Source organism: Rhea pennata, chromosome 6 (genome assembly GCF_028389875.1).
Source record: "Rhea pennata isolate bPtePen1 chromosome 6, bPtePen1.pri, whole genome shotgun sequence".
In the NCBI taxonomy this organism is placed as follows: domain Eukaryota; kingdom Metazoa; phylum Chordata; class Aves; order Rheiformes; family Rheidae; genus Rhea; species Rhea pennata.
The window spans coordinates 25,622,878-25,643,175 of record NC_084668.1 but is presented as its reverse complement, the minus strand read 5'-3'; the positions used below and the strand labels follow the sequence as shown (position 1 = coordinate 25,643,175).

General features: G+C 41.6%; 2 protein-coding genes across 2 annotated transcripts in view; both read left to right on the top strand.

Moving 5' to 3' along the window:
* The first annotated feature begins 963 nt into the window (after positions 1-963).
* LOC134141770 (cytochrome c, somatic-like) lies at positions 964-2,667 on the top strand. Its single transcript, XM_062578159.1, has 2 exons — positions 964-1,132; positions 2,519-2,667. Exons 1-2 carry the CDS (start codon positions 964-966, stop codon positions 2,665-2,667), a joined length of 318 nt encoding a protein of 105 aa, XP_062434143.1.
* Positions 2,668-5,604: 2,937 nt separating this feature from the next.
* PDE11A (phosphodiesterase 11A) overlaps positions 5,605-20,298 on the top strand; it is a 135,347-nt gene continuing 120,653 nt past the window's right edge. Inside the window, exon 1 of the mRNA XM_062578158.1 lies at positions 5,605-6,384. Coding sequence (XP_062434142.1) covers positions 5,605-6,384 — 780 coding nt within the window. The remainder of the gene's footprint in view (positions 6,385-20,298) is intronic.

Here is a 20,298-nt window from a genome sequence, read left to right as displayed (position 1 = left end):
CAGCCTGCCCGGGATTGGACGGCACTCTGACGACGCCTGCCCTGCCTCTGGCCGAGTGCGAAGCGGTGGCTGAGGGGGCTCGGGAGCGGCGAGGGTCCGCGGGTTGGGGCAGGTGGCTGCGGGGCACCGCCGGGCGGTCCCCGGCCTGGCAGTGCCCGGGGGCCACTGGGGGTTGCCGGGGGTCATAGGTGATAGCTGCTAATCAGTAGATGTTAAGGATCTTCATCAAATATTTTTAAGGTCGGATTAATATGCTTTGTGTATTGGAAGACGTTTAAGTTTTGCATCCCTTTGTGCCGCCTTGCTATAAAGTCAGGACTGGGTTATTATAAAGGACTCCTTGAAGTTGTATTTCTAACCTGGAATAATCCTTACGAATTTTCATGTCTGCAGTGTGGTGGTAGTTTCTTGCTGCTTTCAAAAGATACTTTCACAAGTATGAGAGGGTATACTGGAGTAAAGCATCGGAGTAAGGGATATTCTGGATATGTCATAGGGCCATTCCACGGGAAAATCCTGAGATGCTGCTGTATTTCAGATAGGTCCTCTGGACAAAAATACATGAACATTTTCCCTTACCATCTGAGTAGCTCTAGAAAAGCAAAAGTGACTTAAAGCTACCTTATCCTCTGAAGTTATGATGCAAATTCTGTAATTCTGTGAGATGCAGCAAAAATACTCATGGTGATTTTTCCTAATTGTATCTTGGACAACTTTGTAAAGAATTAATGAATGACCATCAATAATCAGATGAATTAATAAGAGACTGTGCAGCTTGAACAGAGTCTTACCCAAGCCTAGACTTATAATTCTCAATCAAATTTATTTGTTTTAGGAATTTAATTTTTATTGCAGTGCAAGACAAATATTTTCTAAAGCTGTTAAGGAGATATGATGAGCAACAGTGATCCTTTCTGTATCGTTGTGTAAATTTCTCTTTTCTATTTTTTGACATAGATCAAAATGGGTGATGTTGAAAAAGGCAAGAAGCTCTTTATTCAGAAATGTTCTCAGTGCCACACAGTTGAAAAAGGTGGGAAACACAAGACAGGCCCAAATCTTTGGGGTTTGTTTGGCCGCAAAACAGGACAAGCTGCAGGATTTTCTTACTCAGATTCTAACAAGAACAAAGGTAAAACTAACAAGTGACAATGAATGCGGTGCAGTGCTGGAGGGAAAATATATGAAAGTATATGGAAAGGCTTTTTTCTTGAGAGGTACAATAGAAAACCATATTCTCAAGAATTACTTTTGCAACCATCTACATTGCAATAGTGCAGATGAATCTAGCTATACTTTCAGAAGGAACATTACTCAGTGTCTAAATTAAAAAAAAAAAAAAAGCAGTTCAGAATTTTGTAATATCAATGCACAGATTTTTAAGAGTGCTTTTAGATTTTGTTTGCTGCTCACTGCCCTCTACTGACGTTGTGCTGTGCTGCAGTTTTACTCAAGAACATTTGACAAAATACTGTGATCGATTAAAATATTATGACTTGTCATACAATGTACAGACATTATATAGTGTCTGTCATAATGTACAGATAATCCTGAAAAGCAGTGAAACATCTAAAAATAATTCTGTATGCTAATCTGGGGGTTTTCCTTATTTGGGGTTTTGATTTGTTTATTTATAGTTTTTGAATCGACCTATTAATTACAGTCCTGTTTTCAGTTACAGAGGTGTTTCAGAATTCACTGACTCTTTGATTTAGCTATGATTTCCGGGAGATTTTTTGTAACATTTGCTTTATACTGCAAATTCTCTCACAAAAAGCCATGTATTGACTGTTTTTTCTCTTTAAATATTTAATGAACAAATAATACAGATGATAGTATAAGTATTTTAAAGGGAGCCAACAATGTGATATCTAAATCCACTTTAGAAAATGGCAGGACTTAAGAACAGAGGATGAACTTGGGTTTATTATTAGATACTTCAGTAGTCTTCAGTACTATTGGTACTTGGTAGACTTCTGTTGATAGAAATAGGATTTAGCAGGGTTAGAAGGAAACAATAATGCTTTCTTTCATCTTCTGTCAAGAAAATTCAGAAAGTGGCCATTAATAACCCTTTTTCTAAGGCCCTTCAGTTAAGCACACCCTTGATGAACTTAATATGTAGATTCTCATTTCAATACTTGAATGAAATTAAAGTTGGATATTCTGGATATTGGAATTACAAAGATGCTTACGTAATTTAAAAGTAATATATAGCTATGTTTTATGTGAATGGTACAAAGAATTGCAACTCTCCAAGATGCAAAGGTATTATATGATCAAGCTATTAAAGTGACTCAAAGGCAATGTATAAATTGTGCATTAAATGGATACTAAAAGATAAATGAAATGTTGAAAAAAATATGTTATGAGAGTGTTATTCACTCTCCCTTTCCTCTTGGATTCTAGACACATTATGATCAGGAATACCATACTTTAAATCTGAGACCCTTGGTATAAGGTTTGGGGCAGGTCTTATAGAGCGTGGGGCAGGTCTTACAGAGTGTTTGTTTTTCAGGTGTTACCTGGAGTGAAAGTACACTGATGGAGTATTTGGAAAACCCCAAGAAATACATTCCTGGGACAAAAATGATATTTGCTGGCATTAAAAAGCAAAATGAGAGAGCTGATCTTATTGCATACTTGAAAAAAGCAACCTCCTCCTGAAACATTGCAGCATCAATTGTAATGTCAGTGAAAAATGTTTTGAAGTTTGAGTAGCTCTTATCTGAAGTTTTAGTTTTTTTGATGTTAATTGTTCATTGGGGACTGGCCTTAGCAAAATCAAATAAAGTTATGTTTTAAGATGCTAAATCCTCCTAATAAACAAAATCCGGAGGTGAGCATTATTTATATGGTGTTACATATTTCAGAGGTCTTTGTGGAGTGTACTATAGAAAACACCGTTCCTTTCTGTAAGGAGATCTGCCTGATTCTGCAACTAGCTATCAGAACACTCACTGAAACTACTGCAGTTGTTCAGTCGTGGCTACGTGTATTGCTATGCAAATAGGAAGCTGCCTGTAAGTATCAGAGCTGCCAGCAAGATGAAGTTTTTCTTTGGGAGGGAAAAAATAAAAAACCTCAGCACATCTGCTGAGAATAAAGGTATTCGGTAAATGACAGACAACTTATTTTAAAAGAACACTGCAGAAGGATGATGGGACTGGGAATATCTGATATTTTTAGGGGACAAGTAACCTTTCAGTAATCATGGTCTGAAGGAATCATGAGGAGGTATTTGAATACCTATGACCTTTTTGTTTTAAACATGTAAGTCCACTCATGGTATTACTAGTGTTCCTTTGTATATTAAAACAGCATCTGCCAGCCATGAATCTTTCATAGTTGTGGATTTTTTTCTCCAGTTCAGGCAAATATATTCAGGTATCCATACGCTTTTATGTGCGGAACGAATGAAGGCCCACTAGCTCAAGTGACTGGTATTAGTAATAGGTATTTTCACCACAGATTGATGAAGGTGATTACAGTCCTCCTAAAACCTCCTCATGAATGAGTTATTTTTAAGTAAGGTGTTACAGTAAAATGTTCACTGTAGTTTATACAATAGGGACAAGCAGTTTTTACTTACTTCAGTCTTGATTCTGCTATTTGAGAGACTGTCAATGTGCAGATTTTTGCTGTCATGAAAGCCTGTTCTTATAAAATGCAGCAGATAAGCTGTAAAGTTGCCACAAGGCTTTATGATGAAATTATAAGGGAAAAGCTTGTTTATACTTAGGCTTATAAAAAGAAAAAAAAATCTTTAAGTGTCTATAAACATAACTGCAGCACAGTAAGCATTTTGGAGTAAAACACTGGTGTGAATGCTCAGACCAAACCTTCCTATAGAGAGACGGTAAATATTATTTCAGGCAATTGTACCTGTAGACGATCAGTACCCTTACACGAAGACTGGGGTCTGTGCCTGCCTGGCGTTTGGAGTTTATGTCATTCCTACGTGGGAGTGCAGTGTTGCCAAAAAAATGAAAGAAAAGAGGAAAAAAACAAGTATCACGGGACAGGCCAGGCGGTGAGCAGTGACCCTGGGCGGCCGGGTGCCCGTCGAGGGCGCTGGTGCCGCGGCGGGCGCGGGGGGGCGGCTCGGCAGAGGCGGGGGCGGCCGAGGCCGCCGCGCCTGCGCGCCGCCGCCGGCAGACGCGCGGTGCCTGCCCGAGCGCCGAGCGCCGCCCCGCGCTGCGGCGCGCTGCTTGGTGCGCGGGCGCTGCCCGGCCGCGGGAGGCCCCGCAGCTGGCGCCGGTGCGGGGCTGCGCGCCGCGGCCGCCCGCGCGCTGCGGGCGCGCTCCGCGGAGGCGCTGGGGCGCTCCGTGCCCGCCCCGCGCGGGGCTGCCCGGGTGTTCTCCCAGGCGCCGACGCTCCCATTCATGAGTTTCTGAAGCCGCCTTCATTCAGGCTTCGGTTAGCGCATGAAAGACATTTTTCACGTGTTAAGGTCCGTGGCTCCCGTTTTTCAATCACTTACGCGTAGACATCGATTTAGCAATGAAACGTGCTCCACGTGCGCATAAAAATATCCCCGGCCCGTCTGCCTCGCTGGATGCGGCCGCTTTCCGTCTGGCAGCTGATGCCGCAGGAGGAGGCACCGAGCGGCGCGTCGGCGCTGCCGCCCGCTCCCGCGGAGCCGCGCGGGGCTCCCCGCCGGCGCGCACCGCGCCGCCGCTGCGGAAAGCGGCCGGGGTCGCGGAGGCAGCCCGCTCTCGGCCCCGCGGGCAAACGGGGCACGGCGCCTCACCGCACGGGAAAGGCAGCGAGCGTCAACTCAGCGATTCACGAGCGGAATTCACTTGTTTTTCGGGCTTAAAAAAGAAAGTGCGTTTATCCCTTCTGTCTTCTAAAGTGATAAAGTAGCTGCAAAAATCACACCGCTTCAGCAGCAGCCCTGACGTTTCCTCCCCGATCTCTCTGCTAGACCCCCCGATGGAGACCCCCGCCGCGCGGCTCGCAAGCCCCCCGCGCAGCGCCGCGCAGCGCTGCCCGCGGCCCTCGCGCGCAGCCCCCTCACCGCGCACTCGCCCCGAGGGTCTTCAGCGAGGAGCCCGCAGCGCGGAGCCGTCGCTCCCGCGGCCGCCGGCGGCCCCAGGCGACCCGCCGCCGTCGGGGCGGCTGCTCCAGCCGGCGGGAGGGAGGCGGCTGTGTCGTCCCCCCCCCCGCCAGCGGCATTTGCGATCCCTCCTTCCCCCCTCCTCCTCCTCCTCCCCCGCCCCCCGCTGCCTCCCCGCGCGGCTCACGCGTCCTCCCTCCTCCCCCGTGTCCGCGGCGGGGCTACGCAGCCGCCAGCGGCAGCGGCACTTGGCAGCAGGCGCTGCCCGAGCGCTGCCCGCGCCTCTCCGCGGGCGCCGCGGCAGCTCCCGGCGGGAGGAGGGCGCGGAGCCGGGAATCAGAAAAACACCTATAATAATAATAAACGAGTGTGGCCGGGGGCAGGAAAGGAGGACACAGGGCAGAGGCGGGGCGAGCAGAAGGCGCGCCCCGCGGAAGGCGGCGGCCGGTGGCGGGGGCGCGGGCACCCCGGCCGCGGCGGCCGTCGGGGCGGGCGGCGGCTCGCAGCATGCCCCCCTGAGCCCGCCGCTGCCCGCCGGCACCATGGCGGCCGACGCCGACCTCGACGTGGCGGCGGTGGAAAGTTTCCTAGAGAGGCACCCGGAGCTGGTGGAGAAGTGGCTGGAGAGGAAAAACTCGCTCCCGAAAGCGGCGCCCAGCTCCGCGCCCGGCCCGTCGGAGGAGCAGCGCGGCGGCGGCGGCGGCGGCTGGGGCAGCGCGGGCGGCCCCGGGCCCGGCGGCGGGCTGCAGCGGCGAGCCTCGCAGAAGGAGCTGCGCAGGAGCTTCGCCCGCTCCAAGGCCATCCCCGTGAACCGCACCTACGACGAGCACGTGCACGCGCGGGCGCAGGAGCCGCTGAGCAGCGCGCGGCGGCGGGCGCTGCTGCGCAAGGCCAGCTCCTTGCCCCCCACGACGGCGCACATCCTCAGCGCGCTGCTCGAGTCCCGCGTGAGCCTGCCCCAGTACCCGCCGCCCGCCCTAGACTGCAAGCGCTACCTCAAGGAGCACAACGAGCGCCAGTTCTTCCTGGAGCTGGTCAAGGACATCTCCAACGACCTGGACCTCACCAGCCTCAGCTACAAGATCCTCATCTTCGTCTGCCTCATGGTGGATGCCGACCGCGGGTCCCTCTTCCTCGTGGAGGGCGCCGCCGCCGGCAAGAAGAGCCTCGTCTCCAAGTTCTTCGACGTGCACGCCGGCACCCCGCTCCTGCCCTGCGGCTCCACCGAGAACAGCAGCGAGGTGCAGGTGCCCTGGGGCAAGGGCATCATTGGGTACGTGGCCGAGCACGGCGAGACCGTCAACATCCCCGACGCCTACCAGGTAGGAGCCCCTGGGCCGGGCGCTCCCCGGGCAGTGGCCCACGGGGCGGCCACGAGGTGGGAGCCAGCTCCGCGTCCCGCGCCCACTGGCGCGGTTGCGCGTCTGGGTTTCGCAGGGGTCTCAGGCGCCTTCAGTCATGTTCAGAAGGTGCTTTGGAATCCCCTGAAGCAAAGCTTAAAAAATGCCCACGAGCTTCCCAATAATATGACTTTAAGTCCTTGTCTCACTTAGCGTTCCCTGCCTGCCTACTGCTGACATAATGTCGTTGTCTTCCGAAGAGCGTGTGTTTGCAGCTGTGCACATGCCCACTCAGACCACATGGCAAGTATTTTCCAGCCTTTTCCCAGGAGCGATATAACCAGGCCTTTTATTCTCCTACAAGGAATTTCCACAACCTCAACTTTTCTAGGGGCTTCAGCTTGCATCATGAAAATGCAATTCTGGCCTCAGAGCAAAAAACCGCTTTGACTTCAGCAGGGACGCAGCTTCCTTCTTCTGAACGCATGTTAACGCAGAACAACGCATTCACTTCCTTAGCTCGAAATTCACTACTCTGTCTCGATCGTAGGCATTGGTCCCAGTATTAGACACTGTCATCCATTTAAGGTTCCTCAGAAAAATAAGAACCACAGAACTCCAGATTTCATATGTTAGGACCCTGGAAAGCCACAGAAAGCTCGGAGATCTGTGTCTTTAATTAAGAAGTCTGGGAATAACCATTGCCCGATGTCTAACTTTGTTTTAGGATAACAACAGTAATAATTAGCATAAAGTTTATGACTCGATAACAAACCAGGCAAGGAAGACACTTGAAAATTAGGATTGGATTATTTTTTCGCTTAAACACAGGAGAGCCAGGCTAAGTGCATTTTGGGCAGGACATTTATTTATTTGTCAGCCAGAGAAAAATGATAGGCACGTCACAGATCTAGACTGAAAGAGGTTTCCAATACATAGAGTTCAAAGGGAGAGAACAGAGCTTCTTAAAAAGGGTTTGATATTCTGAGTAAAATGTTTAAATGTTGGCTCACCTTTAATAAATTCTAAGGTTGCTTTCTTGCTTTCTTATTTCCCCTCTCCATTGTATGCTTTCTCTTACTATCTTACTTTTGTGTATGACCTTTCCTTCTGAAACAGTACTGTTTCCAAAATAACTCCTGCTGGTGGTGAGGTTGAAGACGTTCTCAGTAGTCCCAAGTGGCTGAACAGATTGAAAGATACTTGGTTTGGTTGTGCAACAGTTTGATCTCTCTTTATAACAGCTGCTGCCTGCTTGTTTCCAGAGTCTCCAGGTAGCTCCAGATAGCTCTTTTTGGAGGTGAGAAGGCCACTAGAAATGGCAGGGCATTTTCTAGTCTTAGGGGATTGTATTATTTTTTTCCAAAGTGTTTGTTCTTGTGTTTACTTCCCTGTAAAAAAAGCCCAGTTACTTTACACAGGTTATTCTCTGTATCACCTGCAGAGAATACTGAATAACAATCTTTGCAGTTGCCATTCTGCTGTTTGTATTATAATTTTGTCTGGCTTCTAGTCTTCGTTAGATTAAAATACTATAAATAATAAACTTCATTGTTTATTTAAGCCCTAAGTACAGTAGCTGCAGTGGAAGGGTAAGTCCTAAGCCAAGTTTACCCTGTAATTATATCGGTTGAAACTTTACTGCTTTCATTTGAGTTGCTTGTGATTAATTCTAGTGCAAAAGCAACTTTAGACCTTGTAACTTTAATGAAAGTTTTGCTTGATAATAAAATGAGGGATCTGCTTTCTGTTATGTTTCTGACTTAGCACAGTTTATCTTCTGTTACCTGGCGCGTATATAACCATTGTGCATCATTAAGAGGAGGCCTTTCTAATTTAATAGTTGATAGTAAAGAGCCCTAAGGAAGCTTGGCTATGCGTGCATAAAGAAGGGACAGCTGTTCCATTTCAGATTATTGTAGGTTTATAATACAGTACTTTAAAAATTAATAAATATGGTGATATGATTTTTGTCAGCATCACCACCGATGACAGAAGTGTTTAATGAACCGTCAGGTTAAAGAAGCACCACCAGCACACTTTGTCAGGCTGACAGATGGAGTTGGAGGAAAAGGGGCGACTCTTTTGTCTGTAGAAGAGAATGTTTACATTGATGCTTCTCACTTGGTTAGAAAAGGCCTTTTATTATGTTAGGCCAGACAAACATCTCTAGCTTAATTTCTGCTTGTTTTTGAAATTAACAAACTTGTTTAAAAAGAGGTAAAGCTATTTCCCTATTATTAGCTACTTTACAGAAAACATAACAGGAATGGGAAATTTAATTCACTATCTTCATCTTTTCTTTTTTTTTTTTGAACCTGATCCAATACCAGCTGAAATTAGTCTCTCTACTAACTAGTACAAATTGGATTGCCTGCTTGTACACAAAGTATTGTTAGCCACTACTAACATTAACGGGAGTTTAGTGATTGAAATCAGGTAATGTCCTGTGATGTGCTTTATGCTGGCAGCCCCCTGCTCTCATATAAAGCCCCCTCAGTTTAGAAAGTTTGTAAATGACTTGCAGGAGCATTTTCAGAGTTACAATTACATGTTTATTTTTCTAAAGAGAAAAAAAAAATACTAAAAATGAAATCAAATAATAGGTTGGGGCTTTTCCATGATTCTGGTGACTATTACTGTTGTCATGTCAGTTTTTGTTAATACTAAACACTAAGAAATAACTAACTTTGTGATGTCTCACAGTAATTTTATTTATGAAGCTTAGCAGTGACTGTACAAACATTATGGAGGCTTACAGCATCAGGGAATTAACAAATATTTAGCGTATAGAATGTTTTAGGTGAATGTCATATGCCCTTTATTCAAAAGTTGCATGATTTCAAACATGAGATAAAAAGCATTATTAACTACATTGCAAAGGCATCTGATGAAAGTGAGTTTTTGTAACTATATGACAATTTGTAAAATATATGAGTTTACTATTAAGTATTTTAAATCATTTACAAATCCCCATTGAGTTAGTGCTGCTGAGGATTTGAAACCATGAATGGAATATGTAGCGATACATACTTTCTTTCTAGGAGCTATTCTAAAACTCTTTCTCCTATAATGCAGTTGACTTATGAATTGAACTGTCAGATTAAGTTTTAAAATATGGCCTTAGGGCTTATTCTATCAGCAAAATATGTCAGGGTTACTCCAATAGTGGTACTCTTTTTTTAAGGATTAATGATAAATTTTGAATTTAAAAAAATGTAAAAGAAGAAAAACAGCTTATCAGTTGGGTAAATGTTTTAATGAAGTGAGGAGAAAAGAAAGAAAAATATTAGGAATCATGCTAAGATATGTGTTCTTATAAGCTGGAGAAAATGCAGTACAAGATAATCAGAAATGATTTTTCCATTTAAAGACAAGTCAGTCTTTAAAAAGCAAAATTAACCAAATTACTGTAATTAAAATCAAATCAAAAGACAGACTGAGCTCTCCTTGTTCTTCTGGCCTCTCCTCTGTAATACCTTTCCAAGTGTAGGCCAACTGGACTACAGCTAATGCAAACACAAGCCTTTAGACTAAATTTTAAAAATCCTGGAACGCTTATGTATAAGTATTGGGTTTTTTTTTAACTAGAACTCTTAGTGAGTTAAGAGTATCCATTTTCTCCTGCTATTATATTGTAATATTACAAAGTTTCCTGCTTATTGGTGTAAGCATTTTAGTCTGGGAGTTCCCAGGGCTGTTTATATAGAAGGTCATGAACACATCAGAGCCAAATTTTATTACACATGGTAACTGTTTGGTACCATCAATATTAACAGCATGTCTCTTTCAATTTTAAAGAGCAGTTAAAGCATTGAAACTGAGAGTCCTGGGAGGTTCAGTTCTGCAAATGGGAAGCACTTAGAAGCTGTGTTATTCAGCAGCACTTGAGAAGCAGACACCAAACAAGCGCTGTATTCATTTTAGCACTACCTCTTAGCAAAGACAGAGTTTGCTTTTTAAAGAGTAGTGATGAAACATTGCAAGCAAAAATAATAGTTTTTAAGAAGACAATTCCATGTAATGCAGAAGAAATGAGTTAAAACATTTTTTTTTTGCTGTGCACTAAACTGTGACTAGAAAGTACCAGAGGGAATGCAAAAGATAATTGAAATAGTAAAGAAATATAGACTGCTTTAATGTGCTTTGCACAAAGGACACACTATTCCATGAGGCAAAATGTAGAGTAACTTGAAATTGTGAGTATGAATCAGTAGGTTTACATAAAAAGAATGGTGACACATGAAGGAACGTTACAATTATCCCCAGATCCGCTTGCCAGAGCGGACTAGCCCCCGTGCCCAGCAGGGACTCGCCAGAGGCAGGAGCTGGGCTCTCGCAGCCCACTGGCACCTGCACCTCCTTGTTGACAGGCTGCCTCTGCTGCGGGGTGCAGAGGTCCCCTCACCTCTTGCCATTTCTCCTGAGAGAGCAGTTTCTGACTGGGGTGTGAGATTTCCTCAGACCTCCTTAGGTAACGCTGCTTCTGCTCACGTCTTAGAAGGGTCTGCTGGAAACAGAAATTCCTGGAGGAAGTCAGGATTGCAGAGCAGGGCGTTTGTCCAGAGTCATCCAAGGGCTCCATGTGCTCTGTTCTACATCCCTCCATGCTGCTCTTCCTGGGCAGTACTAGGAGAACCACTGGAAAGGCCAGAGCTGCAGAACGTGACAAAAATTGCTAGTGATAGCCCCTAGGTCTCACAGAGGAGCGTAACTGCCTCTCTGCAGCTGTGCTGAGACAGGGGCCAGACCTACAAGGTCACCTGGCTGACCACATAGCCAGGCCCCCTGTCCTCCACAGCCCCCCTAGCCTGCTGGGAGCTCTCGCTCATGGCGGTGGGCATTGCCATGCCGTTTTCTCATGGATGCACAACACCTGGTGGCTATCCCAGGTGCACCTGCTGTAGCTGCTTTGTCAGTTGTAAGTGAGCACTGGGTGTGCTGGGCACAGGGTGCCCAGGTGGGGGGCATTTGCTGCTGGCTCCTTGTGGCTTGGAGTGGCCTTGGGGCAAACAAGAGCTGCCTGAGCGAGCACCAAAGAGACCCGCTTTCAAGGACAGGCTGCAAAGGGAGTCTGCCCACGCTTTTTCAGTAGGGCCTATGCTGATGTTATGATCAGTTTTCTCTAGTTTCCACTTGTGCTTTTGGGCACTTACCAGGTGTGGGGGCTTATACACTTAGAATACACAGTCCTGCATGATTTCGGCATTAGTCTGAGGAAGTGCTTAAAATGCCTAGGTTCCTCTAGGAAAGAATTAATTGAGAAGGCTTCATGGCATCAGCAGGTTGGTAGTATGTATGTATGTATGTATGTATGTATGTATGTATGTATGTATGTATTTATTTATTTATTTATTTATTTATTTATTTATTTATTTATTTATTTATTTATTTATGAACCTAGCTAATCTCTTAGTTAACCTATAGAGTAAGCACTCAGTATCCAAACTCCTTTGATTATCAAAAAGGGGTTACGCAAGCTCTGGTCTTCCATTTCTTTCCCTCCTTTTTTTTTTTTTTTTTTTTTTTTTTTTTTTTTTTTTTTTTTTTTTTTTTTTTTAAGTGTATCTCTAGGTAGTTAGTTGTTCAGCAGTTTGAATTAAAAGAAAAAAAAATCTTTTTGAGAACTAAGATAGTTTTTCTGCTATATTGAACACTTGTTGTTAAGGCTGGTAAACTTTATTTGAGTGGGATAATCACTCAGCTAACCTACCTGAAGTTTATAGCTAAATAAACACTTTCAACTTTTTTTTTCCTCAGCCATTTGTAAATATTTCTCATGATATAGACATGAAACTAGTTGTTCTATGGCCTGTAATTTCCTTGTGAGTTCTTATATGCTTCTGGGAAAAGAGGTTTTGGATTTTTCCAGTCATCACTTTAGTGGTGGTGGAATGTGGGAACATAGGATAAGAAGGGGTATAATTTTGCATAACATGGTTTTGAACTCTTTGATCTGGTTGTATTATATTCCTCACAGCTTTTACTGTGGAAATGAAGCCAGAGAGATTCCAGAAATAATTTGGAAACACTCATTTGATGGAACATCTCTACTGTAGTAAGTCTATGATGATTTAAAGTAGAGTAGCTCTTCTGGTTTCCTTCTGTCCTAAGTAGCTTGTATGGGACACTTTATGTACAAGTTTTGCTATGTTTCTGGAATTTCTTAATGCTTTGGGGGGTGGGGGCAAGGTTGTTGGAAATCTCTACTTTTGGAAGGGCCTTTCTGGTTAGACTGTGGAAAAAGTCAGAACCTGCAAAAGGGGAAGCTACTGCCGTATATGTTCTTTTTCTCCCTACCCTTTGTGGTGGAACTGATAAAAAAAAAAAAAGGTGAGCCTGTGTTTCCTGTTACTAAACTTAAAATTACTGCCTTTCTTAATTCAGTGTGAAGATTTGGGATGCTGTTATACAAACATTGTAGAAAATGAAATTAATTTAAGGGTAGACTATTCAAACATATTAGTATGTAGAACTGAAGTCAAAGCACTCAACAGTATCAACTCTGTGCAGTAGTATAATACATGATATTGTATATATGTGTTATTAACAGTCGCACTTTTTTCCTGGTGTCACTCTACCTGGATGAGTTCATGACAGATCTTCATATCTGTTTTTAGAAGCAGTAAACAAGAACTCCAGTGAAAGGAAAGGTAGACTTTATTTCTTTCCCATGAGTATAGCTCAGCATTTCTGCATATCAGACTCATATTTCATTTCCCCCTCTCCAATCCTTGTGCTTCTCTGAAGCTGTGGAATTGTTTGTGCATTAAAACATATACGCATATATGACCTCATGCAAAATAAGAGAAGAGACCATACAGGTCAGTAGAGCAATTGGGATCAAATCGGAACTAAAACTGAAAGAATTAACATGTAGATAAACTGTAAATGTTAAAAAGAAATGAAAATAATCAAATGGGGCTGTAAAGGCAAAGTCATCTCAGACACTGCTAGACCAATGCCAGAAAAGATTTAGAAGAAGGCTGATGCAGTGGGATCAGATGTGCCAAAATGCTAAGTGCTTTTTCCAGGAAGTTGGCTGCCCTAAACTTAATGAGCTGTGTTGATATGCATGTATAATAATAATATGTATAATATTCATGTATACTGCCTAGGTGAAGGACACTCAAAGTTCCTGTTAGGTGCTTAATACCTTGCAGGAATTTCATTAGTTTTGCTACTGAAAGCAACAAAAAGTTCTAAGTCTAAAAGACAAAAGTATATAAATACTGTAGGTGCTCATTTATCTCTCTTTTTCCAAACCACCTGTTAGCCTGATTTGCTTTCAGTTGTCTTCATGTGTTGTTGCCATGAAGATCACTCATTTATCCAAGTATATTCCGTACTTCTAATCTTATTTAGATAAGTGAATGTCTTATGTATACTTATTGCTTAGTTTAACTATGATTTTAATAAATAATAGGGCTGATAAAGGTTCTTTCATCAGTAAACCTTACAGAAAGATATTCTGGAAGATAATGCTTCCTTAGGAAAACAAGAATGTTATTTAAAAAGCATGGCTTCATCATAAACTCTCAGAAAAGAATGGAGATATTTTTCTAACTATATGGCACTCTGCATGATGTGGTGATGTAGGATAGCATAGTTCAATTATATAGTTGATTAGAGTAAGTCAGTGATTCAGTGGATGAAGGGTCTAATCCTGCAGTTCTAATTTTGGCATGAATTACATCAAGTACAAGACTGAATAAATACTTACTTTGGCTTGATCTTGGATTATGCTGGTTTTAATGCTTGTTTGGTTTCCAGTTTTTCAAAGCTAAATAGATATTTCATTGTATTTAGTTGCAATTGTATTTTACTCTGTATTTTTCTGTAATACAGTGAAGTTAATATGATGTATGAATATTTATATTGTTATTACAAGTTAATTGGTTTTATTACTTCATCTTTCTTGAGGCCAAACCATTAGCTTGATATGTTCATGTTTTCATTAGTTTCTCATCTACTACAAGTAGGAGCAGAATAATGTGTTAATAGGACAGTATCAATGCTGTTTAGTGTCTTGATAGTGCACCTTTAAAAATGAGTATGACTTTGTTGTTAATGCTTATTGATTTATCACTTAAGATTTTTGAGTAATTTTAAAATATTCTCATACTCCTAAAATACTTGAAGCCATGTGTATTGTTAAGAAAGCAGCAAGACCCAACGAATACACTGCAGCTTGCAAAGTTCACATGGGTAATCATCAGGCTAGACTTTAACTCATAGATTTTGTTGAAATGTACAGGAGTGCTGGCTGATTTGGTCTGAGAAGTGTCTGTTTTAAAGCCGTGCAGTACTTCATATAAATGATCATGAATCTTTAGGAGAACTGTTTTAGGGACCAGCTCACACTGAAGTTGGGATGAGGTGAACATAGATGTGATTGTGGCTTGCTCCTAGGGCTCCTTTCTGCACTGGGTCCCGCTGGCATGGAAACTCACTGTGCTGGAGCAAGTACTAGTGGATGTGATCCATAAATGTTTAAAATTAGAGAAAAATGATAATAACTTTTTGTAATTTTTTTTCTGATTAAACTTCTGCTTCACTCAGATTTTGAGGCTGTCATACATGATCAGACCACAATCTCATTTATTCTGCTATACTGTCAGTGATACCAGCAGTCTGATATCAGTTTGCCTTTTACGGAAGAAAAACAAAAACATTTCATAATGGATCTAGGTAATGTCCTACAGAGGACCTGTTTTCTGATCTCTGTTGTTAATCAGCTTAGACTATGAAGAATAAAATGGAATAACAATTATTATCTTGATATTCATGTCTATGAATTTGTTTATGCTCTTGAATTTCCCTCCTTTTCAAAAAACTTATCTGTATCTTTCCACTGATTTTTTTTTTTAAACTAATGTTTGTTTTGTGGAGTTTAAAGAAAACACATATGCGACTGTGTTGTCTGCTTGCACACTTAAACTGTGTGTGTGTATATGTATGTCTGTATATTCTTTGAAATCTGGAAATGGAGAGTTGTGAGGATCAATGTTCCCTGCTTTTTGGAGAACTGCTCTGGGAATCAAGGACTCAAGGCTAAGCTGTTTCATGTATTATGCATTTTGTTCATTGTACCTTAAGAAATATTGCTGTAAGTAAATAAATGAACTGTATTTATTTACTTGAGGGAGTAAAGCCCAGGTTTTAGGGCTTGATCTGAGGAATGGTACTAGTTTGTTTTCCTGTTGTCTTCAATTCTAGGGCTTGAGGGATTTTCTGGGAGGAAGGAGGTGACAGGCATGGTTGCAGCAATCCTTGCAGGGAAGCCTCTTCAGAGATTGCTTTATTTAGTGGTTTTTTTTGTGTGTGTGTGTTTCTTTTTTGTAATGTGCTTTTCATATCTGTTGTAGTAATTGCTACTTAGTTTGTTTCTTGTTTTATGCATAATATGATTTATACCCTATGGGGGGGGAGAGGAGGTCTGTGTTTGAGAAGAGTATCTAGGACGCACCTGATGGCTTGTTTTTTTTTTTCCCCTCTCCCTCCAGATTTTTATGTAGTTGTCTTTAATGTTATGCTTTGACTCTGGATAGCATACTGTCTTTTGGATTGTCTTTTTGTTTTCTATTGAAGTTAACAGAACATAAATTAATAAATTGAATAGCTCTTTTTCCAATTACAGTTCCTCTACCTCTACAGCTCTGAAGGCTCCTGGAGCATGGCTTCTTGTAAAGTCAATCAAAACAGTCTTAAATCAAATTTGTCTGTCCCCTGCAGTTCAGTAACATAATAATATTCAGCTCAAGAAAGCTATCAAACATTTTACTCTTTAATTACCTGTCTTTGATGCTACTTTAGCTAACATGATCTTGATCAGTAATTGAAGTATACTATATTCAAAGAAAATTCGCCTTACTCTTTTCCCCTACCTTTGAGTCCCTCCCAAGACAAAACTGTGTAGCAGTGGGGTAGTTATTAACTGTAGCATATAGTAAGCCAGGCCTGTTACACAAGGTGGTCTTTGTATTCTTCTATTCTGTATGATTTAGAAAAGGTATTTCCAAATAGTAAAAAATGAGAAATAAATTGCTTGTAGTTCTGCAACTTCAGTTCTGTCACTTGATCAGTTTCACGAAACCTTTCAGTGTTTTTAGGTTTTGGTGAGATAAAACTTGTCTCTGTCATGAGGGCTTCGTTGCTGGAAATGTATTCAAACAAGCAATTCATCCTATGTTATGTTATTTGATTCTTAGCTAACTTGTTTTAGGACTTTTTTGGTCTAAAACATACTAATAGTACTTATTTAAATATTACTAATTTGGTAAGGATATGAAAAAGACAAGTTTTCTTCCCAGTGTCTAAAGAAATCTTACCTTTCTTTCTGAGCACTGTGTGAACTTGTATTGAAAATTCACATTGAAATCTAGTGGGTGAAACTCCCCTTAGAAATTAAACTGTCTCTATTTCTGTCATAACTGTTTCCATTATTTCAGTTATCTTGAGGAAAGAGGAATGTAGATTTAAATTACATAAACAAGAACAAAATAGTTATTGAGTGTTTCATGGGAATTTCAGAGACACTCTATGGCCTTCTGAATAGTGCATCTCATCAGATTTTTTTTGAGCTTTTTTTTTAATTGGAAATAAAGAGGAAATGTCTAGACTCTTTTAGTAAGTGATAGAAATAGTAGCCTCTTAGTGATGCTTTACTTATTAATCATGGTCATCATGAAACTTCTGCACTGAGGTAATTTTGCTATTGATCTCAAAGAAAGGAGAATTAGGCCCTAATGAACTGCCCCCATTTTTCCCTTGAAAACATTTCTAAGAGAGCTATCACAGGAGATACTTACTAAATATTCAGTCCACTCATATCAATATGGCTGATCATCTTTTAGTTCTCACCCAATTTCTTTATAGTCTCATGGTCAGATTTGCAAACTAATTTTATGAATGCAAAGATAAGTCTAGAGGATTTTGCTTGATTCAGACCCTGCTCATATAATGAGCAACTTCTCTATGCCATATGAAGCCCCAGGTGCAACAAAATAATGAGTATTGTATAAGATCAGAACTTGTAGCCACATTCTACATCCTGAGTTTTTAGCTGATGTGATGGATGTAGGGGATCTTAGTGTATCTAAATTCACTTTTCTAGAAGAAGACTTCATGCTGCTAGCAGCTGCTCTTCCAGACTGTAGCATTTCTGATGCTTATATTGATCACATTCAGGTCATGCTTTTAAAATATCTTCAGTCAGAGGAACTAGAAACTTGCGCTTTTTAAATTTTCCTAATGAAATTTGAGATTCTGATAGAATTACATGGTTCCAGAACCCTGGAAAAGCTTTGTGTCTGTACCTTAATTTGGGCTTGTATAGAATAAAACAGATGTTTGGATATACTTAAAGATTGTCAATGAGTGGAAAAAGACTAAAGAACTAAGACTGCATTGTCATTGCTCCAGCAGCTGAAATATTGGCTCATCAAGCCTGTTCTTCTGAGTTTCCTTGATTGAACATCACATTTTTACAGGGCGATATTTCTCCAAAGAAGAATTTACAGTCAATAAATTTCAGACAAGATAAGACTTATCCTCTAGAATAACTCTTCCTTGTTGGCAGTTCTGAAATTCTGATTGAAAGTGCCTCAGTCATTACACTTTGAATGGGTCTCTGACATCTGGAAATGTCATTATACAGAACCAAAGCAATAAAAGCAATTATGTTTGGTTTTGGTAATGTTTTAATCAGTCAGTGGAAGACTTTTACATTAGAATTCCTCAGATTTTTATTGTATGAAAATACTGCCAGTACAATTTATAACTGGTGAGGTTTCTCAAAAGAGAGTGTATTTATCTGTTCTGTCCCTAATTTCTAAATGCAAGTCTTGAATATGAAAGATAAACTTGAAAGTAAACACCCATTAATATTTTTTTGCACCCAGAAGTGCAATGCAGATGAGAGCCCTGTTGTGCCACAGGCTGCCCTAGCAAATGGGGCAATAGTTTGCATCACAATGTTTGCAGGCTTGTGGCCTCTTTGTGTGATTTAGCAGCTTTGTTATCAGCTGCTAAACAGGCCTCCTTGCTCAAGGTTACTACTCTGTAAGTAGAGGTAGATGTAAATTTGTACAAGCTCCTTGGCCTCCACAGTTCACACTTGGGCATTTGAGCTTTTATTGATGTTAAATCCAGCAGAACTTGTCATGTAGATTCTACTGTGTACATCCTATTACAACATAAATGATGCAGGGAAGTGGGGGTGTTGATGGGGGAACAAAAAAAGTAGAATTGGTATATAATACAGGTCAACCAGCAATTCAGATTTCTTATGTGCATATTGTATCATTCAGCAACATTAGTGCTGACAGAAATAGTATTTCATTTATTTCTCTCTTTCCTAATTTCCCCTAATGCCACTGAAATGAAATTCTTGACTGCTCTTCCACCAAAGATTGTAGTAAAGGTTTCACTTTGTTTTGATTAAATTTCACTTTTATCTTCCTCCTCCCCCCTTCAAGAATTCCCTCTCTTCCCAGTTAAATGGTTGTTCTCTATACTGTACTGGCACTACCTTTAGTCTCTGCTTCAGAGGTGCAGTGTCCTTCAGCAAAAGGTGATCCATTTCTCTAGTATAAATGGATAATCTGATATTATCAGATGGTAGTAAGACTGAAATAGGTTGTTGCATCTGTGTCTAAGGCTTCTGGGACTACGGTGGTCTGATTTGTTCCAGGATCTGTGTGCTTCTCTTAGCCTATGTAGAGGCCCAAACGAGATAGAAGCAGGGAATTTCCAAAATCTACTTGCAAAAGAGGTGCAGTGGTAGCAGGAATGAGTTATACTTTAAAAAATAGATTTTGAGTTGCTAGTTTTGCTGTTGTACTAGTGTGGTGTTCTGTACAGCACCCACTAAGGAGCACATGATTGACATCTGTCATCAGACTTGTTTCTAACATGGGCAACTGTATCATACCCAATTCAGACAGGTTGTCAAGGCTCTGTCCCATATGCCATCTCTTGGTTTTGGGTCAAACGACAGTCTGACCGTATATTAATCTGTTGTAAAGGCCATGACTGTGTTATGCCACAGGAAGAGAGAAGCAGAAGGGTCCTTGCATTGATTTCTGTATCCTTATAGGTAAATTTATTATCCCAGGAAGCTGATCACAGCTGGCAGACTTGTTCTCATCATAGTTAATGAGTCAATGGGGATTTTAATGGAAGAATTAGAAAGAATATAGTCTGTTCAGTCTCAGAGAGAGTATCGGTGTCTCTTGTCTTGGGCAATGCGAAGTTTGCTATCTTACTGTGTGGTACTGCCAAGAGATGGATGACAATGGTGATAAGCCATACAGACATACGTAGTGGGGTACTTTCCAGCATCTAATGCCTTCCTCCTTCCTGCCCTTATGTTCTGGGTCCAGACATAGGGCATTTCAGTGGTGTAGAATCTCAAACCTAAAACTGAACCTGCATGCTTCATTACTCTGAGTGATAAGGTCCACAGTTCTGGGTAATTTTATAGATAAATACATCAGAATAAAGATGAAATGTCTACATACTCATGGTAATTCCTTGTATCTTGCAGTTCTGTAACTTTATGCATTGATGAAAACAATTAGTCACTTTGTAGTAAATTTTTATAACTGGAATTTTCCCCATGTTACGAAAATGTAAGCAAGGGAGAAGCTTCAAGCAGCTAGTATCTTTCCTGAGTAACTGACAGATTGTAAGTTGCAGTTGAACTAAAATTCCCATTATAGTGACACACCCTCCCTCCCTCCCTCCCTCCCTAAGATATAAGAAAACTTTGGATGGGCGTAGATAACTTCCTGGTTTTGTTATATACCTCTGTTTTGTCTTGGAGCAATTTCCTCTTTTCACTGAATCTATTCAAATAGCTAAATCCTAACTCACTTATAGTCCACCCAACTG

Bases quoted from the DNA above. Each gene is read 5' to 3' on its own strand.
- LOC134141770 (XM_062578159.1), top strand. From the start codon at position 964: ATGGGTGATGTTGAAAAAGGCAAGAAGCTCTTTATTCAGAAATGTTCT. The intron at 1,133-2,518 runs GTAAAACTAACA...TTTGTTTTTCAG, and splicing joins AGATTCTAACAAGAACAAAG to GTGTTACCTGGAGTGAAAGT.